The sequence below is a fragment of the Mobula hypostoma genome, unplaced genomic scaffold, assembly GCF_963921235.1.
Source record: "Mobula hypostoma unplaced genomic scaffold, sMobHyp1.1 scaffold_42, whole genome shotgun sequence".
Taxonomy (NCBI): domain Eukaryota; kingdom Metazoa; phylum Chordata; class Chondrichthyes; order Myliobatiformes; family Myliobatidae; genus Mobula; species Mobula hypostoma.
Genome location: NW_026948219.1, coordinates 396,680 through 424,288, shown reverse-complemented (window position 1 = coordinate 424,288; position 27,609 = coordinate 396,680). Strand labels below are relative to the sequence as shown.

Here is a 27,609-nt window from a genome sequence, read left to right as displayed (position 1 = left end):
GTCAGTGTCTCATCCAATTTACTATCTCATCTTGAATGTTTTGAGTGACTGAACCTTCTTGACCAGCCTCCCATATGAGACTTTGTCAAGTGCCTTGCTAAAGTCCATGTAGACAACATCCACTGCCTTGCCTTCATCCACTTTCCTGATAACTTCCTCGAGAGACTCTGTAAGATTGGTTAGACATGACCTAGCATGCACGAAGCCATGCTGCCTATCCTTAATCAGTCCACATCTATCCAAATACTTATATATCTGGTTTCTGCACATAAGTTCCAATGACTTTCCCACTACTGATGTCAACCTCACTGACATGCAATTTCCTAGTTTATTTTTAGAGCCTTTCTTGAACAGCAGAACAACATTGGCTGTCCTCCAATCCTCCAGTACCTCACCAATCACTAAGGATTATTTAAATATCTGTGCTTGGGCCCCGACAATTTCTGCACTTGTCTTCCTCAGGGTCCCAAGGAACAACTTGTCAGGCCCTGGGGATTTATCCACGCTAATTTGCCTTCAGACAGCAAACACCTCCACCTCTGTAATCTGTACAGGGTCCATGAAGTTGATGCCATTTTGCTTCACTTCTATAGACTCTGTGTCCATCTCCTGAGTAAATGTGGATGCAAAAATAATATTTAAAATCTCCCCCATATATTTTGTCTCCTCATACAGATTACCATTCTGATCGTCCAGAGTGGGCATGTTTCTGTACTGAACTGGCCAAACTTGATTGGGAGGGGAAACTGGTAGGAATGATGATGGAGCAGCAAATGGCTGGAGTTTCTGGGAGCAATTCGGGAGCTGAGTGATCGATACATCCCAAAGAAGTGGAAGCATTAGAAAGGCAGGAGGACATAACCATGGATGAAATGAGAAGCCAAAGCCAACATAAAAAGCAAAGAGAGGGCAAACAAAAGAGCAAAATCTATTGGGAAGCTTTTAGAAAGCAACAGAAGATGACTAAAAAAGATGTCAGATGAGTTCAGGGTGTGGAATTATGATATTGTAGTCACTAATGAGTCTTTGTAGCACCCAACAGTCTGAGGCATTTGGAGGAACAAAATATCCGGGGCCTCAATATCTCTTGAAAACCAAGGTTCCCTGCACCAGTTCCCTTTCAACTTTTATTTTGACAGGCACATACAAACTCTACACCCTCAAGACTTCACTTCTGAAGAACTCCCACTTACCAAGTACTCCTTTGCCAGAAAACAGCCTGTCCACACTTGTCAGATCCATTCTGATACCATCAGAATTGACCTTTCTCCAATTTAGAATCTCGACTCATGGTTCAGTCCTGTCTTTTTCCATGTTAACTTGGAATCTCATGGCATTATGATCACGAGATGCAAAGTGTTCCCAAACACTAATATTCTGTCACTAGCCCTGGATTATTTTCTAATAGCTTATTGCACATTTCTATGCTGGGAATTCTACGTGCTGATTAATGGCACATTTGACAAACTCTACCCCATCTAGTCCTTTTACATACAGGAGTCACGTCAATCTATGGAAATTTAAAATCGCTTGCTATATCAAGCATTAGCATAGTCTGCGATCTCTCTTGCTAATTTGTTCCTCCAAATTCCTCAGATTGTTGGGTGCAAACAAGTCCCAGTCATGACAACAAGATCACAATTCCATGCCCTGAGGTCTGAACAGCATTTGCCTGGTGTCAAGAAAACAACCTCTCCCTCATTGTCACAAAAACAAACGAGCTGATTATGGACTACAGAAGGAATGGAGACAGGCTAACCCCTATTTACACCAATGGATCTGGGGTTGAGAGGGTGAAAAGCTTTAAATTCCTCAACATACACATCACCGAGGATCTCATGTGGTCTGTACACACCAGCTGTGTGGTGAAAAAGGCACAACAGTGCCTCCTTCACGTCAGACGGTTGAAGAAGTTTGGTATTGGTCCCAAATCCTAAGAACTTTCTACATGGTCACAATTGAGAGCATCCTGACTGGCTGCATCAGTGCCTGGTATGGGAACTGTACTTCCCTTAATCACAGACTTTGCAGAGGGTGGTGCGGACAGTCCAGCACATCTGTAGTTGTGAACTGCCCATGGTTCAGGACGTTTACAGGGACAGGTGTGTAAAAGGGGCCCGGAGGACCATTGGGGACCCTACTCACCGGAACCACAAACTGTTCCAAGCTGCTACCATCCGGGAAACGGTACCTCAGCGTAAAAGCCAGGACCAACAAGCTTCTTCCATTAGGCCATCACACTGCTTAATTCATGCTGATACAACTGTGTTTCTATGTTCTACTGACTGTCCTGTTCTATTATAAATGACTATAAACTGCACATTTAGACGGAGATGTAAAGATTTTTACTCCTCATGCATGTGAAGGATGTAAGTAAGAAATTCAATTCAATTCACCCTCTCTATTATCTGGCATTCTGGCTCCCATCCCCTCTACAACTTTAGTTTAACAGCGCCCCCCCCCCCACCAACCCACCACACTAGCACAAGCAAGCCTTAACACTGGGATATCAGTCCCCTTCTAGTTCTGTTCCCCTAACTAGCAAATCCCCTATCACCCCTTTGACTTTCCTCTGTCACATAATCTCCCCCCCCCCCGCAACAGTTTCTAAAGTGGTAGAATGCATAGAACATTAAAAACCTACAGCACAAAACAGGCTCTTCGGCCCACAAAGCTGTGCCAAACATGTCCCTACCTTAGAACTACCTAGGCTTACCCATAGCCCTCTACTTTTCTAAGCTCCATGTACCCATCCAGGAGTCTCTTAAAATATGTTATTGTTTCCACCTCCTCCACTGCCGCCGGCAGCCCATTCCACGCACTTACCACTCTCTGCATGAATAACTTATCCCTGACATCTCCTCTGTATTTACTTCCAAGCACCTTAAACCTATGCCCTCTCTTGCTAGCCATTTCAGCCCTGGGAAAAAGCCTCAGACTATTCACGTGATCAATGCCTCTCATTATCTCCTACACCTCTATCAGGTCACCTCTCATACTCCGTCACTACAAGGAAAAAAGGCCGAGTTCACTCAACCTATTCTCATAAGGCATGCTCCCCAGTCGAGGCAAAGTCCTTATAAATCTCCTCTGCACCCTATCTATGGCCTACCTGTTGTTGTGGGGGATGGCCACAAGAGTACTCTGCGATGGCTATTTAACCTCATTCCCCTTCCAGACTCTCACCCAGTTTCCTGTGTCCTGCACCTTGGGTGTAACTCACCTCTCTTTATCTCACCCCCTCCGACTCCCGGATGATACAGAATTCATCCATTTAAAGCCCCAACTCCTTAAAGTGGTGACACAACATGTGCACACTGAATTTTATATAAATAGGTACTCATTTTAACAGCTAGCAAATCACTGTCAGTAATAATTTTGATCTGCAGTCTCACACAACGTATGTAACAGGTCTGTAGCAAGTAATGAAGGATTTTCTCACTGGAGCATTTGCACACTGTCCATATCTGATTTGCTTGCTAAATGATGCTATAAAAAGTCAGATTTTCAAATATCACTCCACTTCTTCCCACTTGCAAATTCTCCAGCAACTTTTGCATCGCCACAATACACACAGGTAACACCAGTTTCTGTATTGTACATAAATATTTCCCCTGAACCCTCCCCCAGGTGACTGATGGTGGTGAACTCAGTGATGGCAATGCCAATGAATATGAAGGGAAGGGCAGTAGTCTGTCTCATTGGAGTCTGGCACATTTGTGATGTGAAAGCTACTTGTTGCCCAGGGCAAAGGTGTTTGATATCATTATGTACCCAGAGAGAGTGGGTCAAAACATATTCTCACGGGTAGAAAAGTCCAGAACAGGAGGGGGTAGAACAAGCAACAGACACAAAATGCTGGAGGAACTCAGCAGGCCAGGCAGCATCTATGGAAAAGAGTACTAATGCTGAGTTCCTCCAGCAATTTGTGTGTGTTGCTTGGATTTCCAGCATCTGCAGATTTTCTCTTGTTTGTGACTGGAGGCAGAACAAAGGTGATTTTCTCAACAGCTGATGTAAAAGATTTTGTTCCCTTTCTCCGAGTTCCCGATCCTTGCATTTAGACAGCTGGAGCTCAGCTCTGTCTGAGAGATCCATCGGTTCCCATTCCCTCATCAGCCGGAAGCTCCCCGGGGCCCGTGTACGGATGGTGGGGCTGAGAGAGAGGGAAGAGAGCAGGACTGTCCCGGGATTGCGGGTCACGGAGTCCGGAGCTCACAGCAACTACCCGAAGTCGGTGTTGAAAACGCCCGCCCGGTGAGACCCCCAACCCGGAGATCCCTTCTTACCTCAACCGATCATCCGGGGCCTTTAGTGCACCGCGCGCTGGTGAGCTCGAGCTTGGTCGGTTTAACGGCTGGGCTACTAATCACGTGACCATCCCCTCCCCCACTGCTGTCAACAGAGGTTTCATGCGCTACGCCATTCCCATTGGCGCGAAGCGATGTCAATCACTGCTTCCAACCAATAGCAGAGGCGAAACAGCCGAGAGGGTGTTACCCCCGCTGACTCCGTTTCCCGAACTTTCCGTCACGGCGGGACAACCGTCAAAGTAAATGTCCGCTTTCTGATTTATTTCCATTTCCCTCCGAGGGAAGTTGGGGCGTTTGTGAAGCGTCTCCTGCGGCCGGAGTCTGATGTGTCGCTGAGAGGTAGGAGGAGACCGCTCGGCCCGTCGGTTTGATGCCGGTTCCCCGGGGAGGGAGAGGGGGATTTTATTGAAAGGATGAAGACGGTGAGAGAGGGGGCGGACAGGATGTTTGTCCCGGTGGGGACAGGAGGGGCTCATCTGTGGAAATGTCTGAGCCCACGGTGGTGGCGAGCAGAGGGATTCACCACATTGGGGGGCAAACACCGTCAGACTGTTGCCCTGCAAGCGGGCCAATGGTCCGGGTAAAGTGACAATTATTTGTGTTTTGTTGAGACTGTACCTGGAATATGGTGTAAAATCCCGCTCCCCACACTAACACGGGTCATACAGACCAAAGAACAAACTGCCGGAGGAACTCAGTGGGTCGGGCAGCATCTGTGGAGGGAAATGGACCGTCAACATTTCGGGCCGAGACTCTCCCTCTGGACTGAGAGTGGACGAGAAATAGTCAGAGAAAAGAGGTGAGGGGTGGGGATGGGGCAAGAGCTGGGGAGTGAGAGGTGGATCCAGGTGAGGGGGAGGTGGGGAGGTGGGAAGGTGGAAATAGTGACGGGGGTGGGAGGTGAGTGGTTGGGGCAACACAGGGCTGGAGAAGATAGAAATTAATTCCATAGAGGATTAACAAAGAGGTTAGAGAGTATTTGTTATAGAGAGTGCAATGAAGATTCACCAGACTGATCCCTGGAGTGGTGGGGTCATCATATGAAGAAAGATCAAATGCGATAACCCTTTCATTTAGAGAATCGAGGACTGAGAGGTGAACAAATTGAAATGCACAACATCATTACCGGTTGAACCAGGGATCCCAGTCTCTGAAAAAGGGGGTGGACTGTCCGGGACTGAGATGAGGGGAAATATCTCTACTCTGAGGGTGGTGAATGTCTGTAAATCCCCACCACAGAGGGTGGTGAAGACTCAGTGATCGTCCTCACATAAAACAGAGGCCGGCAGATGTGTGGAGACCGGAGGGATCGAGGAATTGAGGATCGGGCAGAAACATGTGGCTGAGATGGGAGAGCAGCCCCCATTCTGTTGATGGTTAGAGGGGCTGAATGGCCACTTCCGGCTGTTTCTCACTTGATGTTTCAGTGCTCCTGTCCAGTGAGGCAGGAGGAATGTGAATAGAAATTAGAAACATAGAAAAACTACAGCAGAACATAGGCCCCTCAGCCACAATGCTGTGCCGAAGTCGGTGTTGATACCCCACCCCGCAACAGTCTCCCTGCAGCCGATCTCCTTAAGCTTACCGTGTATTGCGCGCATGCGTGATATTCGGAAACGTCAAACGCTGACGCCTGCGCATTTGGTCGGTGCTTGGGCGATGGCGAACTTTGTATCGCAGGGCTTTATGGGTAATCACGGTGCCATTAAAAGTTTCTGCAAGCACCAGTTCCATGTCCATAGCTCAGTTTTTTTTGTGTGTATAGAAAATTCAGCAGCTGTTTTAACACAGAAAGCGGCTCCCATAAACAATATACTCCATATCAACGTGTATCCTCCTGCCTTTCTTCATATGATGACCACACCACTCCAGGGATCAGTCTGGTGAATCTTCATTGCAATCTCTATAACAAATACTCTCTAACCTCTTTGTTAATCCTCTATGGAATTAATTTCCATCTTCTGCAGCCCCGTGTTGCCCCAACCACTCACCTCCCACCCCCGTCACTATTTCCACCTTCCCACCTCCCCCCTCACCTGGATCCACCTCTCACTCCCCAGCTCTTGCCCCATCCCCACCCCTCACCTCTTTTCTCTGACTATTTCCCGTCCACTCTCAGTCCAGAGGGAGGGTCTCGGCCCGAAATGTTGACGGTCCATTTCCCACCACAGATGCTGCCCGACCCACTGAGTTCCTCTGGCAGTTTGTTCTTTGGTCTGTGTAACCCGTGTCAGTGTGGGGAGCGGGATTTTACACCATATTCCAGGTACAGTCTCAACAAAACACAAATAATTGTCACTTTGCCCGGACCGTTGGCCCCGCTTGCACATCAGACTCCGGCCGCAGGAGACGCTTCACAAACGCCCCAACTTCCCTCGGAGGGAAATGGAAATAAATCAGAAAGCGGACATTTACTTTGACGGTTGTCCCGCCGTGACGGAAAGTTCGGGAGACGGTGTCAGCGGAGGTAACGCCCTCTCGGCTGGCCTGGCTCCTCTATTGGTTGGAAGCAGTGATTGACATCGCTTCTCACCAATAGGAATAGCGTAGCGCATGAATCCTCTGTTGACAGCGGTGTGGGAGGGGCTGGTCACGTGATTAGTAGCCCAGCCGTTAAACCGACCAAGCTCGAGCTCACCAGCGCGCGGTGCACTAAAGGCCCCGGATGATCGGTTGAGGTAAGAAGGGATCTCCGGGTTGGGGGTCTCACCGGGCGGGCGTTTTCAACACCGACTTCGGGTAGTTGCTGTGAGCTCCGGACTCCGTGACCCGCAATCCCGGGACAGTCCTGCTCTCTTCCCTCTCTCTCAGCCCCACCATCCGTACACGGGCCCCGGGGAGCTTCCGGCTGGTGAGGGAATGGGAACCGATGGATCTCTCAGACAGAGCTGAGCTCCAGCTGTCTAAATGCAAGGATCGGGAACTCGGAGAAAGGGAACAAAATCTTTTACATCAGCTGTTGTGAAAAATCACCTTTGTTTTGCCTCCAGTCACAAACAAGATAAAATCTGCAGAGAGGGCACAGTTTTAAGGTGCTTGGAAGCAGGTACGAGGGAGATGTCAGGGGTGTTGTGTTCTTTATACATACCGTGGGTTACTAATAACAAACCATATTCTGGCAGAATTGAACTTTTATTTAACAGCAGCAAAACCATGTCTTACACTGCCATGCTTCTCCATCATTCTTCATTTCTGCTCATGTTAGGAACTCTGTCCAGTCACGTCCTGACACGTGATATCACCACAAGGGGTAGGTTTTTTACACAGTGGTGAGTGCGTGGAATGGGCTGCTGGTAGCTGTGATGAAGCCGGATACAATAGGGTCTTTTAAGAGGCTCCTGGATAGGTACATGGTGCGTAGAAAAATACAGGGCTATGGGGAACTCTCGGGAATTTCTGAAGTAAGTGATGTTCGGCACAGCATTGTGGGCCGAAGGGCCTGTATTGTGCTGTATTGTATTTGTTGTATAAATGGGGAAGTCACTTACCCATGACCTCTGGTTGTCGCCCCACCCAACATCAGTGGAAAAAGCTGCTTGCATTTACCCTATCTATACCCTCATAATTTTGCCTACTTCCAACAAAGCCTTTTTTTAGGTGGATAAGATGATGAGGGGCATTGATCATGTGGATAGCCAGAGGCTTTTCCCAGGGCTGAAATGGCTAACACGAGGGGCATAGTTTTAAGCTGCTTGGAAATAGATACTGAGGGGAAGGCAGGGGTAAGTTTTTTTACACAGAGTGGTGGGTGCGTGGAATGCACTGCCAGCAGTTATGGACGAGGCAGATACTATAGGGTCTTTTAACAGCCTCTTAGATAGGTACATGGAGCTTAGAAACATAGAGGTCTATGTGCTAGGGAAATTCTAGGCAGTTTCCAGAGTAAGTTTCACGGTTGGCACAACATTGTGGGCTGAATGGCCTGGAATATGCTGTAGATTTCTATGTTCTATGTTGAACAGTGAAATAACTTTGGCTATCCTACAATCCTCTGATAACTCACCCGTCACTAAGGATGAATTAATTATCTCTGCTGGGGCCCCGACGATTTCTGCACTTGCCTCCCATGGGGACCGAGGGAGCACCTTGTCATGCCCTGGAGATTTATCCACCCTCTTCTTTAATCTGTACAGGGTCCATGATTTTAATGCCACTTTTCCACACTCTCATTGACACTGTCTCCATCTGAGTAAATAGAGATGAAAAAAATATTTAAGATCTCCCCCATCTGCTTTGGTTCCAGACATGGATTGCCATTCCGGTCTTCCAGAGGACCAACTTCGTGCCTTGCAATCTTTTTGCTTTTAATCTATCTCCAGAATCCCTGAGGATTATCCTTCATCTTTTCTGCAAGGGGAATCTCATGCCTTCTTTTAGCCCTCCTGATTTATTTCTTATGTGTTCTCTTGCATTTCTTATACTCCATAACAACCTGCCTGCCTATCCCTATTATGCAACTCTATTTTGTGCTTCACCAGGGTCTCAATATCTCTTGAAATCTAAGGTTCCCTACAGTTTCTATCTTTACCTTTTATTCTGACAAGCACATACCCGCTTTGTACTTTCAAAATTTCACTTTGAAGGCCTCAATTTACCAAGCACACCTTTGCCATAAAGCAGCCTGTCCCACTCCACAGTTGCCAGATCCTAGTGTCTTAATTCCAGGTGTTGATCCATGCCCTGAACACATCCGCCTTTCCTATGCTGCTCCTTGTATTGAAATATACAGGATTGAGCATATTCACTGCACCATGCTCAACTTTTTCATTCCTGACTTTGTCTGAGGACTGAACAACAACTGTCACCGCAAACCCTGCACTATCTGTTCTGTTATTCAGGCTCCCATTCCCCCTGCCACTTTAGTTTAACCCTCCCCCCAACCCCACCCCACACCATGCAGCTCTATCACCCCTTTGGCTTTCATCTCCCAGATCAATAAAAAGGAGGTGCATACCAGGTACAGGCAGATTGGAACAAATGGGGTACCTATGAGATACAGGAAATTCAAGTGAACACTCATGAAAGAAATAAAAGCAGACATGAGTTTGCCCCAGCAGACAAAGTGAAGGAGAATCCTCATGGATTCTGCAGGTATGTTAAGTGTGAAAAGATTGCAAGGGAAAAAAATTAATCCTCTGCAAGATCAGAATGGTAATCCATATGAGGAGACAAAATAGATGTGGGAGATATTTTTTGCTCAGGAGATGGACACAGAGTCTATAGAGGTGAGGCAAAGCAGCATCAAATTCCTAGACCCTGTACAGATTACAGAGGTGGAATATGGGAGGTGGATCAAGAAGGTCTGGTCACTCAGCATTCAAGATGAGATAGTAAATTGGATGAGACACTGTCTTTGGGAGAAGCCAGTGTGTGGTAGCAGATGGCTGCCTCTTGACCGCATCCTGTGACTAGTGGTGCACCACAGGGATCAGTGCTGTATCTGTTATTGTTTGTCATCTATATCAGTAATCTGGATGATAGGGTGGTTAACTGGATCAGAAAATTTGTAGCTGACACCAAGATTGGTGGTGTAGTCGTCAGCGAGGAAGACTATCATGGTTTGCAGTGCGATCTGGACCAGCTGGGAAAATGGTTTGAGAAATGGAAAATGTAATTTAATGCAGACAAGTGTGAGGTATTGCACTTTGGTCTGACCTTCCAAGGGAGGTCTTTCACAGTGACTGGTCAGGCATGGAGGAGTGTTGTAGTAGAAAGGGTCCTGGGAATACAAGTCCTTAATTCACTGAAAGTGGTATCACAGTTAGATAGAGACAGAAAGAAAGATTTCAGCCCATTGGCCTTCATGAACTAGAGTACTGACAACAATAGACGGATGTTATGTTGACTTGTAGAAGACACTGGTGAAGCCTAATTTGGAATATTGCATGCAGTTTTGGTTACCAACCTACAGGAAAGATGTAAAAGAGGTTCAGAGAAAATTCACAAGGATGTTGCCAGGTCTGTAGGACTTGGGTTATAAGGAAAGATTGAACAGGTCAGGACTTTGTTCCGTGGAACATAAAAGATTGAGGGGAGATTTGATGGAGGTATACCACTATTATGAGGGACATAGATAGGGTAAATGCAAGCTGGATTTTACCACTGAGATGGGGTGGGATTACAACCAGAGGCCATGGGTTAAGGGGGAAAGGTGAAATGTTAAGGGGAGCATGAGGGGAAACTTCTTCACACCGACGATCATCCGGGTGTGGAATGAGCAAAGAGCACAAGTGGTGCATTGAACATTTAAGAGGTTTGTGTAGGTACCTGGATGGTAGGGGTATGGGAGTGGGCAGTTTAAATAGTTCAGCACAAACCAGATGGCCCAAGAACCTGAAATAATACAAAAATTCACTTTAAGTCCTTTTCACAGCCATGCAGACCAACCATTCATCTCAGCAGGAATTTTTTTATATGGCGCAAACACTGTGGCACTTTAAGTTAATCATACGTAAAAGAAAATCCCAAATGCATGACAAGAAAGACTATTTGCGTGATACTGTTTCAGTTACTGTGGGGCCAGGCACCCATGCTGCTCAGCAGGAACAGGGAATAATACCAATGGAGAGAGTCAAACTGAGCCAGGTCACAGATTGGAGATGGCAGAAATGCCCCATTCTTATAGAGACAGGAAGAGCATCAGAGAATTTGATGGTCACTCTAGATACCAGCTCTGTGCCCAGTTAGAAGATGATTTCTCTGTCCATCTTGGGTTGAATCTCACTGTTACAGCGTGATACCAGATCAAACCTTGGCAACTCAAGCAATCTCATCTGAAATGTTGTCCTACTCCCACTGATGGATTTTGTTATTCTTTTTACAGATTAAAAACGAGAAGGAATTTGTCTCCAGGAATCTCAGACACGACACGCCAGTTTTGCCGTCTCTGTCTAGATATTTAAGAAAAGGAGCAAGGGATTCAATCGGCCATCCTTCCTGCCCACACAGTGGGGAGGGATTCACTCGTTCATTTGACCAATTGGCACGCCCATTATTTTACACAGGGGAGAGGCCGATCACGTGCTCGGACAGTGGGAATGGATTTACTCGGTCATCTCAACTGAAGGTACATCAGCAAGTTCACACCGGGACAAGGCCATTCATCTATTCTGTGTGTGAGAAAGGATTCAGTCGGTCTTCCCACCTGTGGACTCACCAGTCAGTTCACACTGGGCAGAGGCTGGTCATCTGCTGAATTTGTGGGAAAGGATTCACTCAGTCATCTGACACAATGGCTCACCAGTGTATTTACACCGGGGAGCGGCCGTTCACCTGCTCAGACTGTGGGAAGGAATTTACTGAGTCATCCAACCTAATGGCACATCAGCGAGTTCACACTGGGGAGAAGCCATTCACGTGCTCAGTCTGTGGGAAGAGATTCACTTGGTTATCCACACTACAGAGTCATCAGCGAGTTCACACTGGGCAGAAGCCATTCACCTGCTCAGTCTGTGGGAGGAGATTCACTGATTCATCCAACCTACAGAGACATCAGCGAGTTCACACTGGGGAGAAGCCGTTCACCTGCTCAGTCTGTGGGAAAAGATTCACTGATTCATCCACCGTACAGAGTCATCAGCGAGTTCACACTGGGGAGAAGCCGTTCACCTGTTCAGAATGTGGGAACAGGGATTCACTCAGTCATCCAAACTACAGATTCATCAGCGAGTTCACACTGGGGAGAAGCCATTCACCTGCTCAGAATGTGGGAAGGGATTCACTCAGTTATCCACCCTGCAGAGACATCAACGAGTTCACACTGGGGAGAAGCCGTTCACCTGCTCAGTCTGTGGGAAGAGATTCACTGATTCATCCAACCTACAGAGACACCAGTTAGTTCACACAGGGGAGAAGCCGTTCACCTGCTCAGTCTGTGGGAAGAGATTCACTGATTCATCCACCCTACAGAGTCATCAGCGAGTTCACACTGGGGAGAAGCCATTCACCTGCTCAGAATGTGGGAAAGTATTCACTCGGTCATCCCAACTACTGGCACACCAGTCAGTTCACACTGGGGAGTGGCCGTTTACCTGCTCAGAATGTGGGAAAGGATTCACTCAATCGTCCACCCTACTGACACATCTGCGAGTTCACACTGGGGAGAAACCGTTCACCTGCTCAGTCTGTGGGAAGAGATTCAGTCAGTCATCCAACCTACAGAGACATCAGCGAGTTCACACTGGGGAGAAGCCATTCACCAGCTCAGAATGTGGGAAAGGATTCACTCAGTCATCCCACCTACTGGCACACCAGTCAGTTCACAATGGGGAGTGACCATTGTTATGAATCCCTAGATCTCTTTTGCTGTGGACTGTCATTTTAAGAGAGAGAGAGAGAGAGAGATTAAGAATGGAAATCAGTCTGACTTGCAGCTTGTTTACATCGCTCACAGCTTGTTTAGTTTTAACCGAGGACACAGATACTCAGAGTCAGACGGAGATGAAGGAGGATAAATGGAAGGATCGAAACAAGGGAACTACTGGCCAAGGGTCGCTGTTTAGAACTTTCCTCTGCCCACAAGGGTGGGTTAATTATCGATTCAGCGAACATCGTATGTGAGGTTGTTACCTCGTTTGATCCATACGAGTGGATCTGATTTGGGGTATCCTGTGAAGACCACTTATGTGTTAACCCTTGCCTGGGTGTGGTGTGGAAATTCACTTGAAGACGATATCCCTTGTGACAAGTCACCTTCGGTGATAATTTGTATGTGGATTTGGAACAACGACGGATAAAATCTACAGCGACTGTTCTTTCGTTTTACCACTGTGGAAACTGTGGAATTTGACATAATTGCCTTCTCTGGACATTTACCCTGGATTACAAATATCTCTCTCTCATCACCTATTCTGTTGTTGAACTGAACTTTCATAGTTCACCATCTCAAGACTCCAAGCCTTGTTTCCCCTGAGCTCAATAGTTTGGGAGTTATATTTACACACGTACACATAACACTGTTAACTTTTGTTTATCTTGCTTAAATTACTATATTGTTAGTAGATACTAATAAAGATAGCGGATTTAACATCAAAAACAGACTCCAAGTGTAGTCTATTGCGGCTGGCTCATTTCTAAAGCGTTAGAGTTCATAACAAAATTTGGGCTTGCATCCAGGATATGAACAGATTTGGAAGCGTGTTGATTAATTATTGATTTCATTGGGGAAATCCCTTTTGATTTACTTGTGTGTGGAAAATCAGCAGCAATGGATGTTGATAAACATCTGGAAGCATCAACCTCTGAGGCACTAAAGGACACCAGAAGGATTGAGTTGTTGAGTATTGCTAAAAGGTTAAAACTTGCTAAGGTGAAATTGACAATGAGGAGGTCACAGATGCAGAGGATAATAGCTGAACATTATGTATCTGAGGGTGTGTTTAAAGTGGAGGAGTTGGAGGTGTTTCCTGGAAGTAAACCTCGTGAGCTTGGCCTCCCGTACAAGTTAGAAAAATTAAAGATGGAGGCTGTGGAAAGGCGGAGGCAGGTTGAGGCTAGAGAGGCAGGAAAAGATACATTACTATTCTGCCATCATCCATGCTAGTGTCCCCTTCCAATCAACTTTGGTGAGCTCTTCTCCCATGCCTCCGTAGTTCCCCTCACTCCACTAATAATGATGCATCTTCTTGTACCTTTCCCCTCTCAAAGTGCAGAGTGAATTCTAACATGTTATGATCACCAGGTCCACGTTTCCTTTACCATAAGCTTCGTAATCAAATCTGGTTCATTACACAACACCCAATCCAAAATTAACTTTTCCCTAGTGGGCACAATTACAAGCTGTTCAAAAAGGCATCTCATTGGTATTTTCCAAATTCCCTCTCTTGAGATCAAACACCAGCCTGATTTTCATAATCAACCTCCACTCATGGACTGTTTGTCTCACTCCCATCTGGGTAGACTATGCAGCATCCTCACCCGGACTGCCAGCCTCTGGGACAGCTACTTTCCCCAAGCAGTAAGGCTGATAAATGTCTCTACCCAACTAACCCACCCTTCCACACCACCAAACACCTCTATTTTATAATTTCCTGTCTCTCATCTTATTTGCAGATATCCTATGCCGAGTGTCACTTTATGGACATCCAATCAATCCATGCACCGTATATAAGCTGTGGTTATATGTTTTTACTATTGTGCTGTTGTGTTGCATTGGAGCCGGAGTAATAGTTATTTCAGTCTTGTTTACATGTGTCTGCTGGAAATGGAATTAAACAATCTTGAATAAACATTTCAGCAGTCTGCAGCGTTTTTGTGGCAGAGTGCCACCCGGTGACAATGGAGTCCACAAATCAGGGGCTCCTGTTATTATGGCAAATCACCACCAAGCAGCAGTGTTGTCCACAAAAGGGAGAGCTTTACAGCGATAAGTAGAGGTGTAGGGGGCTGGAAGCCAACTCTACAAGTGGATGAAGTGCTAGACCTGCCCCAAACCACTCTCCTCACCACCAATCAGGGTCCCAAACAGTCCTTCCATATGAGGCAACTTTTCAACATCATGTCTGTTGGGGTCATCGACAGTTTCCAGTTTTCCAGGTGTGGCCTCCTCAACATTAGTGAGACCGATGTAGTCTCTGCATTCTGCACTCTGTCCCGATGAGATTCTGCAGGTGTTGGAGATGCAGAGTAACAAACACAAGATGTTGGAGGAAGTCAGGAGGTCAGGTAGCTTCTATAGAGGGGGATAAAGCAAAACAGAGATTTCCTGCCGAGACCCTTCATCAGGACTGGAACTGGGAGAAGCGGGAATAAGATGGTGCGGGGAGTGGAAAGAGTCCAAGCTGGTAGATGATAGGTGAAGTCAGATCAGAGTGAAGGTGAGTGGGTGGGGGAGGTGGGCGATGAAGTGAGACGCTGTGAGGTGGGAGGTGGAAAATGCAAAGGGCTGAAAAGAAGGAATCTGTTAGGATAGGAGAGCGGACCATGGGGAAAAGAGGAAGTAAAAGAGGAACCGGGGGAGATGATCTGCCGTGGAGAAGAGAGAAGTGGGGAGACAGAATGGAGGAGACGGATGTGTGGGTTGATGAAAAGAAAAGGAAGAGGTAGAAGTTAAAGATGTCGATGTTCATGCCATCGGGTTGTAAACTACCCGGATGTAATATGAGGTGTTGCTCCTTTAACCTGCAAGTGGACTCATCGAGTTAGTTAAACCATGAACCGGTAGGGAGAGTGGATTAATAATTTTCCCCTGGCATCCCTATTAAATCAAACCTCTCTCACTTTGAACCGGTGCCCTCTGGTTGTTGATTCCACAAAAGCGGGGAAAAGGACTGCGCACGTTCCCCATTTCTGTACACTCAGGGTTTGGAACACCTGCATCATGTCAGACTCAATCTCCTGCACTTCAAGGTGTGAAGTCCCAACCTGCCCAGCCTCTCTCCAGAACTCAGTCCCTCGAGTACCGGCAGCATTCTCGTAAATCTCCCCTGCACTCATTCCAGCTTGACGTCCTCACTCCTACAACAGAACGACCAAAACTGAATACAATAGTCCAGGCGTGGATACCCTAACAATACCCTAACCCTAATGCAACCTCACTAGCCTCTTCTTCAGACCATGAGCCATGAGATATGAGACAGAGGCTGCTCAGTTAATCGAGTCTGCTCCACCATTCCTTCATGTCCAATTCATTATCCCTCTCAACCCCATTCTCCTGCCTACTCCCCTTAATCCTTGAACATCTATTGAAAATACACTGTGACTTGGCGTCTGCTCCGTGCAATGAATTCCAAAGATTAACCACTCCCTGACAACAGAAATTCTCTGCTGTCAGTGAATGCCCTATACATTGAGGCCGTGGCCTCTGGTCCCAGACTCACACAGTGTAGGGTGCATCTTCTTCATAGCCACTCTGTCGAGGCCTTTCAATATTCGATAGGTTTCAATGAGATCCCCTCTCTTTCTTCTAGACCAGTGAGTACAGGGTCAAAGCCATCTAGCATTCGTCATACGTTAACCTTTTCATTCCTAGAATCATTCTTGTGAACCTTCTCCGGACCCGCTCCAATACGAGCACATCTTTTTCTCAGATAAGGGGTCGGAAACTACTCACAATACACCAACAGCAATCTGACCAATACATTATAAAGCTGCAGTGTCACATCCTTGCTCTTATATGCTAACATTACAGCTGTCATCCTTAATCAACTCAATCTGCAAGCAAACCTTCAGGGACTCCTGCTCAAGGACTCCCAAGTACCTATTTCTGATTTTTGTATTTTCTCCCATTTATTTTTTTTCTCTCCATCTTTATTCTTTCTACCAATTGTACATGACCGTACACTTGCATACACTGTATTCCATCTGCTACTTCGTTGTCTGTTCTCCAAACCTATCAAAGTCCTTCTGCAGACTCTCGCTTTGCTCTAAACTATCTGTCCCATACCTATCTTTGTATCAACTGCAAAGTTCATCACCCAGGTATCAATTCAGTCATCCATATCATTCATATTTAACATGAAAAGATGTGGTCTCAATACTGACCCCTACGGAACACCATTAGTTACTGACAGCAAAACAGAATTCTCCACATTATTCTGATTCTTTCTCCCTTGTCAGTCAGCCAATCTTTGACCCATACAAGCATCTTTCCTGTAATTCCATGAGCTGTGATCTTGTTCAGCAGCCTCACGTGCAGCCCCTTAGAAACATAGAAAACCTACAACACAATACAGGGCCTTTGGCCCACAAAGCTCAGCCGAACATGTTCTTACCCTAGAACTACCTAGGCTTACCTATCGTCCTCCGGTTTTCTAAGCTCCATGTACCTATCCAGGAGACTCTTAAAAGACCCTATTGTTTCCACCTCAACCACCACCGCTGGCAGCCCATTCCACACACTCACTACTCACTGCGTAAAAAACTTACCCCTGATATCTCCTCTGTACCTACTCCCAAGCACCTTAAAACTATGCCCTCTCGTATTAGCCATTTCAGCCCTGGAAAAAGCCTCTGACTATTCACATGATCAATGCCTCTCATCATCTTATACACCTCTATCAGGTCACCTCTCGTCCTCCATCGCTCCAAGGAGAAAAGGCCGAGTTCACTCAACCTATTCTCATAAGGCATGCTCCCCAATCCAGGCAACATCCTTGTATATCCGCTCTGCACCCTCTCCATGGTTTCCGCATCCTTCCTGTAATGAGGCAAACTGAATTTAGCAAATTATTCCAACTGGGGTCTGACCAGAGTCCTATATATCTGCAACATTACCTCTCGGCTCTTAAACTCAGTCCCACAGGAGGCCAATGCACACTATGCCTTAACCACAGAGTCAACCTGCGTAGCAGCTTTGAGTGTCCTATGGACTCGGACTCCAAGGTCCCTCTGATCCTCCTCACTGCTAAGAGTCTTACCATTAATGCTATATTCTGCTGTCATATTTGACCTACCAAAATGAACCACCTCACACTTACAACAGGAATTCTGCAGATGCTGGAAATTCAAGCAACACACATCAAAGTTGCTGGTGAACGCAGCAGGCCAGGCAGCATCTCTAGGAAGAGGTACGGTTGACCTTTCAGGCCGAGACCCTTCGTCAGGACTAACTGAAGGAAGAGTTAGTAAGACATTTCAAAGTGGGAGGGGGAGGGGGAGATCCAAAATGTAGGAGAAGACAGGAGGGGGAGGGATGGAGCCAAGAGCTGGACAGGTGAGTGGCAAAGTGGATATGACAGGATCATGGGACAGGAGGCCCAGGGAGAAGGAAAAGGGGGAGGGGCGGAAAACCAGAGGATGGGCAAGGGGTATAGTCAGAGGGACAGAGGGAGAAGAAGGAGAGTGAGAGAAAGAATGTGTGTATAAAAATAAATAATGGATGGGGTACGAGGAGGAGGTGGAAGTTGTTGGAACTCGGCAATTAATGCTTTGGCACAGACGAGATTGGCCGAATGGTATTTCCCTGTATTGTGGTGTTCTATGACTCTAATGCCTTCACAATCCCTTCAGCTACCTCTTTCTGAACCCTGGGGTGTTCACCTTCTGGTCCAGGAGTCCTATCCACCTTCAGGCCTTTCAGCTTCCAAAACACCTTCTCTCCTTGGTAAAAGCGTGTATCCTCACTTCTGCCCCAGATACTCCTGAATGTGTGGCACTTATGTAATAAATTTAAAGACACAATTATAGTAGGTAACTTCAATCTGCAGGAGGATTGAGAAAGTCAGATTGGTGTGAGATCGCAAGAGAGGGAATGTATTGAATGCTTATGAAATGGCTTTTCAGAGCAGCTGATGTTTGAGCCTACTCGGGGAACTGCTATCTTAGATTGGGTGTCGTGTGACAACCCAGATCTTATTAGGGAGGTTAATGTAAAGGAACCATTAGAAGGCAGTGATCATAATATGATTGAATTCCTCCTGCAATTTGTGAGGGAGAAGCATAGGTCAGATGCGTAGTATCACAATAGAATAAAGGGAATTGAATTGAATTGAATGATATTTATTGTCATTATACATCGGTACAATGAAACTCTGTTTGGCTTCCCCTCAGGCAATTAAATAAACAGTAGATAAAAACAAGACAGTAATAGAAAAACAATATTAAATAGAGAAGTAACAGAAAGTAAATTACACCAGCACCAGAATGTCACAGTAATGCACAAGAATGTGTGCATGTGTGTGTGCTGACAGTTTCAGTCATTGTTCTGTGGGAGTGGTGTGATGGAGGCCACCGCTCTGGGACAGAAGCTGTTCCTCAGTCTGTTTGTTCTGGCTTTTAGTGTCCTGAACCTTTTGCAGGACGGCAGCAGGTCAAACAGGCAGTGGCCGGGGTGTGTGGTGTCTCTGGTTATGCTGATTGCTTTCCTCCTGAGTCTGCTGGAATAGATGGTGTCCAGTCCCGGGAGCTCCATCCTGACAAGTCGCTGGGCCGCCTTCACCACGCGATGCAGGTCCCGTCGCTCAGCGGCTGTGGAGCTGGCATACCACACTGTGGCGCTGTTGGTCAGGATGGTTTCAATTGTGCTTCTGCAGAAGTTAAGCGACAGCTTTTGTGGGAGTTTGGCCTGTTTCAGCTTTCTGAGGAAGAAGAGTCTTTGTTGCACCTTTTTAACAAGCAGCGAGGTGTTGGTGGTCCATGTCAGCTGTTTTGACAACGTAACTCCAAAGAACTTTAGGTTTTCCACCACCTCTCCATGTACATGGAGGAGGGTGTGTATTCTGTCCTTTGAACTCCTGATTACAGAGGCATGAGAGAGGCGATTCCCCAGGTGGATTGGAGAAGGATCCTGGTGGGGATGACGCCAGAGCAGAAATGGCTGATGTTTCTGAGAATGGTTCATAATGTACTGGATATGTCCTGTGGAATTAGTTCTCAGACAGCGGGGCTAGGCTACCGTGGCTGACAAAAGAAGTTAAGGACGGTATGAAAGTCAAGGAAAGTGCACATAAGGTAGCAAAAGTGAGCAGCAAGTTTGATAATTGGGTAGCTTTTAAAGTCCAACAACAGGAAACCAAGAAAAAAGCTCTGTGAAGGGGAAAGGTGAAATATGAGAGCAAACTAGACAATAATATAAACCATGATAAAAAAAAACGTGTTTATATTAGACCACTGGAAAATGATGCTCATGAGGTAGAAATGGGGAAGAGTTGGTAGATGAACTTGATGGTACTTTGCATTCATCTTCTCTGTGGAAGACACTAGCAGTGTGCCAGAGATCCGTGAGTGTCAGGGAGCAGGAGTGAGTGCCATTGCTATTACAAAGTAAAACGTGCTAGGTTCCCAGGTTCTTAAAGTGGATCAGTCACCTGGACCAGATGGACTACATCCCAGAGTCCTGAGAGAGGTTGCTGAAGAGATAAAAGATGCATTGCTCATGACCTGTCAAAAATCCACATGATTCTGGCGTGGTCGCAGAGGGCAGGAAGATTGCAAATGTCACTCTTTGAGAAGGGAGGAAGGCAAAAGAAAGCAAATTACGTATAGTTCAGTTAGCCTCACCTCAGTGGCTGGGAAAGCGTTGGAGTCTATCATAACAGATGAGGATTTGGGGCACGGGGAGACTAATGATAAAATAAGTCAAAGCCAGCATAGCTTCTGTACAGGGAAATTTTGCCTGGCAAATCTGTTAGAGTTCTTCGAAGAAGTCATAAGCAGAATGGACAAACGAGAGGCAGTGTACATCATTTACTTGGATTTTCAGAAGGCATCTGATAAGGTGTCACACATGAGACTGCATAACAGGATAATAATCAGAAGAAATACTGGCATGGATAGAGGAATGGCTGGCAGCCAAGAGGCAGCGAGTGGGAATAAAAAGAGCCTTTCCTAGTTGGCTAGCAGTGACTAGTGGTCTTCAGGGGTCAGTAATCGGTCTGCTACTTTTCACATTGTTTGTCAATGATTTGGATAATGGAATTGATGGCTTTGTGGCAAGGTTTGCAGATGATACAAAGATAGGTGGAGGCGTTGGTAGTGCTGAGGAAGCAATGCGATTGCAGCAGAATACAGACAAATTTGAAGAACAAGCGAAAAAGTGGCAGATGGAATACGATATTGGGAGATGTACGATAATGCATTTTGGCAGAAGGAACAACAGTGAACTATTATCTGATTGGGGAGAAGGTTCAAACAACAGAAGTACAGAATGAAATATGAGCCCTCGGGCAAGGCTCCCAGAAGGTTAATTTACAGGTTGAGTCTGTGGTAAAGAAGGCAAATGCAATCCTGATATTTATTTAAAGTGAAGTAGAATATATAAGCAGAAAAGTAATGCTGATACTTAAAACACTACTTAGGCCGCACTTAGACTACTGGGGACCCATATCTCAGAAAAGGTGTGTTGTCATTGGGGAGTCCAGAGGATGTTTAAGAAGATGATTCCGGGAATGAAGGGGTTCAGATATGAGGAGTGTTTGCCAGCCTTGGGCCTGTACTCCTGCACTGACCTATGTTTAATAAATGTGAGTGGAGAGGGGGTGTTAAATCTCACTGAAACCCACCGAATGTGGAAAGGTCTCGATAGGCTGGATGAGGAGAGGACTTTTCGTATGGTGGGGGTAGCCATAACAGGGGGCACAGCCTCAAACCTAAGGAATGACCTTTTAGAATAGTTAAGGAGGATTTTATTTAGTCGGAGAGCAGTGAATCTGTGGAATTCTCTGACACACACGGCGGTGGGGGCCAAGTCCGTGGGTGCATTTAAGGCAGAAGCTAACAGTTTGCTGATCAGTCGGGGCATTACAGGATATGCCGAGGAAGCAGGTGCATGGGGTGGAGTGAGAACCGGGATCAGCCATGATAAAACGGCAGAGCAGACTTGATGGGGCTGAATGGCCTAATTCTGCTCCTATGTCTTATTGTCTTATACTGCCAGTGTCTTACACAGTGAAGATTGACACAAAATACTATTACATTCAGCTGCTGTTTCTTTACTCTATTACTAACTCGCCAGCATCATCTTCCAGCGGTACAATATCAACTCTTGCCTCTCTTTTACTCTTTATATATCTGAAAAACTTTTGATACTTTATATTATTGGCTCACTTACCTTAATTTATCATCTTCTTTTTCTGTGTGTCTTTTTTTTTTAAGTTGTTTCCTATTGGTTATGTAAAAGCTTTCCAATCCTCTAACTTCCCACTGTTTTCTTGCTATATGACACCGCTTTTGCTTTTATTGTTACGTAACCGGCAACGATGAATATCAATCGAGACAGGTTATATAAAAACAACCAAACATTTATTACACATGTCTAAACGATAAGGAAAAATCGAACTAAAACTTTAACCGGAAGTTGACAGATATGCAGCCGTGCACCAACTCGCCACTCGGCTCTGGTTCTCAAAGCGTTAAATGCGAAAACAGTTCTTAAAGCGATACAGTCAGATATAGTTCTTAAAGCGATAACTTTGAAAGTCCAACAGATTTACACGTTCAATTGGGCGAGACTTCTCTGGAGAAGGATTCCTTCACAGACGCGACTTTCCTGCTGGTTCTGTCCACAGGATTCACGATGCCGAAAATAAACAGTTTAAATCAACTGACCTTAGATTCCTTTAGAGAGAGAGAGCACCTTTTTGCATGAACTCCTTACTCTTTCTGGCAAGAGTTATCTCGATGCAGGTAGCTAATACCCAACGAAGACTCAATAAGGTCGATCCTTTATTAAACTGCCAAACGATGCCGACTCCTCTCGATCCTGTACTTCGATAAATTCTTCACTTTCCCTTTAACTGTTGGAATTGAGTAAATTGGCACATCCAGCCACAAATTTCCAGTCCAAATAATATGGAATCTTTCAACAGAACGCACAACGGTTTTAAAAATGAAACCTCGTCACAAAAACAAAACGCAACAGAAACGGAGGCACAGCACGTTCCACCTGGAAATCTACAAACTTCAAAACCCACTGCATCACCCGAGTCGACCTTTATATAGTCATGGGGGGGGCACATGTCATCACGTGACCTCACATCGGCGGGAAAATCGCATCAGGTGACCTCCAAAAGACCATTACATCATTCTCACAAAAAAAAACAGATCTCCTTGAGCACGTAACATTATCAAAAACAGGAGAAAATCTGTGGATGCTGGAAATCCAAGCAACACATGCACAAAATGCTGGAGGAACATAGGAGGCCAGGCAGCATATATAGGAAATAGTAAACAGTCGACGTTTCGGGCCAAGACCCTTCATCAGGACTGGAGGAAAAACAGATGAGACATCAGAGGAAGAAGTGTGGGGGTTGGAAGGGTGGAAGAAGTGGTAGGTGATAGGTGAAACTGGGAGAGGGGGAGTAGTGAAGGAAAAAAACTTTTTAGGATACAATTTCCTTAACGATTCTCGAAAGATCATTGCTAATGCCTCCACATCTCTTCAGTCACCTCTTTCAGGTCTCTGGGGTGTACACCATCTGGTCCAGGTGACCTATTTATCTTCAGACCATCTCTGTTTCCCAAGAACCTTCTCCCGAGTAACGTAACTTTACACATTCTGACCACTGACATCTGGGAATTCCATATTCCTGCCAGTGTCTTCGACAGATAAGAGTGATGTACAATACTTATTCAGTTCATCTGCCCTCACCTTGCACCCCCACCCCATTACTACCTCTCCAGCATCATCTCCCAGTGGTTTGATATCCACTTCCGCCGCTCCTTTACACTATATGTACCTGAAGAAAAATTTGGTCTCCTCTTTAATATTACTGGCTAGCTCACCTATGTATTCCATCTTTTCCTTCTTAATTATTTTAGTTTCATTCTATTGGTTTTAAAAGCTTCCCAATCTTCTAACTTCCAAGTAATTTTTGCTCTATGCCCTCTCTTTGGTTTTTATGTTGTCTCTGGTATCTCTTATCAGCCACGGTTTTGTTCCCTTACCTCTCGAATACTACTTCCTCTTTGTGATGTATATATCCCCTGCGTTCTGAATTGCTTCCAGAAATTCCAGCCATTGCTGCTGTGTTTCATCCCTGCCCATATTCTTTTAAAATCAATTTTGACGAATTTTTCTCTCATGCCTCTCTAATTCTCTTTATCCCACATCTGACTTTGGCTTCTCCTTCTCTAATGTCAGGGTGAATCTGATCATATTAAGATCACTTTTGCCTAAGGGTCCTTTAAAACTAAGTGGCCTAATTAGTTCTGGTTCATTACAACACCCAATCCAGAATAGCTGATCCCCAAGAGGGCTCAGCAATGAGCTGCTCTAACAAAGCATCTTGCAGGCATTCTAGGAATTCCTCATCTTGAGACCAACACCATCCTAATTTTCCTAAGCACCTGCATGACAATCCCCCATTACTATTGTAACATTGCCCTTTTGGCACGCATTTTCTATCTCCCATTCTAATTTGTGGACCACATACTTACTAATGTTTGGTGGTCTCATCAAGGATTTTTGTTTACATTTGCTGTTCCTTAATTCTACCCACAGATTCTACACCTTCCAACCCAATGCCACCTCTTTCTAATGATTTTTTAAAATATTTTACCAACAGAGCCACACAACCCCACTACCAGCTTGTTCTTTCAAGAAACTTATAAATATCTGGGGAAACAAGAGGACCTGCAGATGCTAGAAATCTAGAGAACTACACGCAAAGTGCTGGAGGAGCTCAGCATGTCAGGTAGCGTCTATGGATGGGAATCAACATTTCGGGCCAAGACCCTTCACAGCGACTCTTGATACCCACATATCTGGAATATCAGATATCAGATCAGACAAGCAAAGGAGATAGAAAGTAGTGCGAAATATGGAAAACCTTTGACAAAATTTAGTTCAAGGATTTAATAAACCTGCCAAACAGAGCTCAATAGTTAACAAATACAAAAAAGGCAAAAATCACTTTCATCAATGCCTACATTGACTTTTTGTTTATAAAAATACCTTGGTCCCATTTCAATCAGTAAAATTTACAAAGATAAATAAGAACTTTAGAAAAGACTATTTACACTCAAACCCACTTAGATTGAGGCTACCTTGGACAGAAGGAGGAAGAGAAATTACACACATGAAAAAAAAAAATCAGACATTTATATTTTCTTCAAAACTGAACAGGATTCAGCACTGCATGTGTGTGTATATGCAATCATGATAAGAAATACAGACCAGGAAACTTAAATGAGAGACCAACTCAGAAAAATGAATCATCACTATGAAAGAAAACATTAACCAGTGGAATGAGTATGACCCTCCATGGGAGACATCTCAATGATCTGAGCAGACGAGATGTTGACAAGGAAGCATCGAGCACCTGACTGAGAGTTGGAGACCTCTTCCCAGAAACAGAGGGGTTCCTTGCAGAAATACAGGACAAGGTGGTTAACAAAAGGGGAAAAAAAATATCAAAAAATACATGAAATGCCAAGAGAAACCAGACACAGTCCAACATATTCCAGGATCCAGCAGCAGTTTAACTCAATCTGATTACTTACAAAGGTACAATCAAGTGGAAAATATCATTGACCAGAATCTTACTTTAAAATACAAACTCATGAATGCCCTCCATCACTCCATAAAGGCACCATAAATTCAAGCCTGATCCAGTTTTAGAGTCAAAATCATAGGGACTCTTGATACCCACATATCCGGAATATCAACAAGCAAAGAAAGTAGAAACTACTGCAAAATAGGGCAAAACTTTGAGAAAATTTAGTTCAAGGTTTAAAAAAACCTGCCAAATAGAGCTCAATAGGTAACAATTACAATAAAGGCAATAAACACTTTCACCAATACTGACATTGACTTTTTTTATATATATAAAAATAACTTAGTCCCATTTCAATCAGTAAAATTTACAAAAATAAATAAGAACTTCAGAAAAATTTAGCAAAGTGTATTTACACTCAAACCCACTTAGATTAACACTACCTTGGACAGAAGGAGGATGAGAAATAAGAAACATAAAAAAATCACAGAACTGTCAGATAAAAGTTCTAAGGAAAACTGAACAGGATTCAACAGTCCATGTGTGTATATGCAATTGTGATAAGAAATACAGACCAGAAAACTTAAATGAGAGGCCAACTCAGAAAAATAAATCATCACTATGGAAGAAAACATTAACCAGTGGAATGAGTATGACCCTCCATGGGAGACATCTCAATGATCTGAGCAGACGAGATGTTGACAGGGAAGCATCGAGAACCTGACTGAGAGTTGGAGACCTCTTCCCAGAAACAGGGGGGTTCCTTGCAGAAATACGGGACAAGGTGGTTAACAAAAATAAGAAAAAAATCAAAACTACATGCAATACCAAGAAACAAGGCAATAAATGCAGGGAATAACAAGAGAAACCAGACACATTCCAGGATCCTGCAGCAGTTGAACTCAATTTGATTACAATCGAGTGGCAAATATCATTGACCAGAATCTTGCTTTAAAATACAAACTGACCTCCATTTCATCATGGCACCGTACATTCAAGCCTGTTCCAGTTTTAGAGTCAAAATCTCACAAACTATAGATAACCAATACATTATTTCAGATAGGACAATCCATAATAACCATCAGATATAACAGGATAAACAGGCAGGAACAACTCCCTCAATGGATAAAACCATTCCCAACACACACATGTTCCTCGATCAGTGGGGCACCTCACCACAGGTATTGTTTGTGTCAGCAGTCAGACAACCAAATTATTTTCTCTGTCAATCAGCTTCCAAATGTTGCGACTCTGTCATTCGTTGCCACGGCCCACTGCTGATTCCCTTATCCTCATCACACGTTCTTACCCCGACCATCGTCCAGAGCCCCAAACTCTGCCCTGTGCAGACCCGCCTCTGGTTTCTGACCCTGCTCTGTTGAACATCCAACTAATGGTTTCCCATTCTGCTTTCAGTCTTCAGAGGACAGTGTGTTTTCTAACAACCCTTTAGAAGCAGGGAAAATGACCCATAATGTGGAAATGAGACATCAATAAGGAGGTTAACTACCAATGTCATTCTTCCTCAGCCCAGAGATTAGAGGGACGGAGAACATCTCAGACAGAACTGCAGTCAGCTCCACTTCTTCAGGCTGCAGAAATTCAAACCTCTTCACCCAAAGAGTGGCGACTGTTTGGAACCCATCACCACAAGGAGAGCAAGAAGGGAACAACAGGGGAGGATTTAAAAGGACTGTCATGGAACAGAATCACTGGCAGGGTCCAGCCGGCCTGAGTTGTCTCCCTACTGTACAATAGGTGCATTATAAATTCACTAAGTACCGGAGACAGAATTCAATTAGAACTGATTTAATTGTCTTAGATCCAGAATATTAAACTCCAGCCCTATTAAGGGTGAATGTGCAGCAGAAGAAACTCCTCCCATGCCCAGTGACCAGGGTGCAGAACTGGGTGTGGTGAGCAGCAGCAATAATTGCAGAGTTCAGCACCGACTCACTCTCGAAATTGCATTCAGCAACGGTGATGGACAAATATCCAGCATGCAGCTTATTGAAACTTTCTCCCCAGTGTGAACCCGGCAGTGTGTCACAAGTGTAACACGCTGTAAAGTTTCACAGCTAATGTAATGGCCTCTCTGCAATGTTTCACTGCTGAGGTAATGGTTTCTCTGTAGCAGCAATGTTTAGGTTACGAATAGAGATAACAGGGTTTTGGAGTGTGGGGCTATCCAATGACAGAAATGTTCTCTCTTGTGAGTCTGGAAGAGAGATTTTGGTGTTTTTTTTTGCTGGGGAGAGATGAGAAGATGCGAATGGAGAGAGTGGGCCCTTTTTCTTTTATTTTTTTGTTTTCTTCAGGAACCATGTAGTCAAATTAAGAATTATAAAGCTCAATTGTTTCATTGCATATTGTGTACCGCTTGTTATTTCGGGGTACTGATTTGTAAAAGGGGACACATCGTGCAG

At 45.0% G+C, this 27,609-nt stretch overlaps 2 protein-coding genes across 2 annotated transcripts in view; one reads left to right on the top strand and one right to left on the bottom strand.

The window, feature by feature from the left end:
* The window catches only part of LOC134341961 (zinc finger protein 850-like), a 46,693-nt gene that overhangs the window by 2,642 nt on the left and 16,442 nt on the right, over nt 1-27,609 (bottom strand). The window contains exons 5-6 of the mRNA XM_063039913.1: nt 6,729-6,875; nt 5,899-5,995 (exon numbers count right to left, since the gene is read on the bottom strand). Of these exons, the coding sequence (XP_062895983.1) occupies nt 5,899-5,995; nt 6,729-6,875 (244 nt within the window). The remainder of the gene's footprint in view (nt 1-5,898; nt 5,996-6,728; nt 6,876-27,609) is intronic.
* LOC134341945 (oocyte zinc finger protein XlCOF6-like) lies at nt 4,508-12,763 on the top strand. The gene is given in 3 exon segments (XM_063039898.1): nt 4,508-4,652; nt 11,137-11,937; nt 11,940-12,763. Coding segments are annotated over 2 exon segments (1,041 nt in total). The 5' UTR covers nt 4,508-4,652; nt 11,137-11,544; the 3' UTR covers nt 12,588-12,763.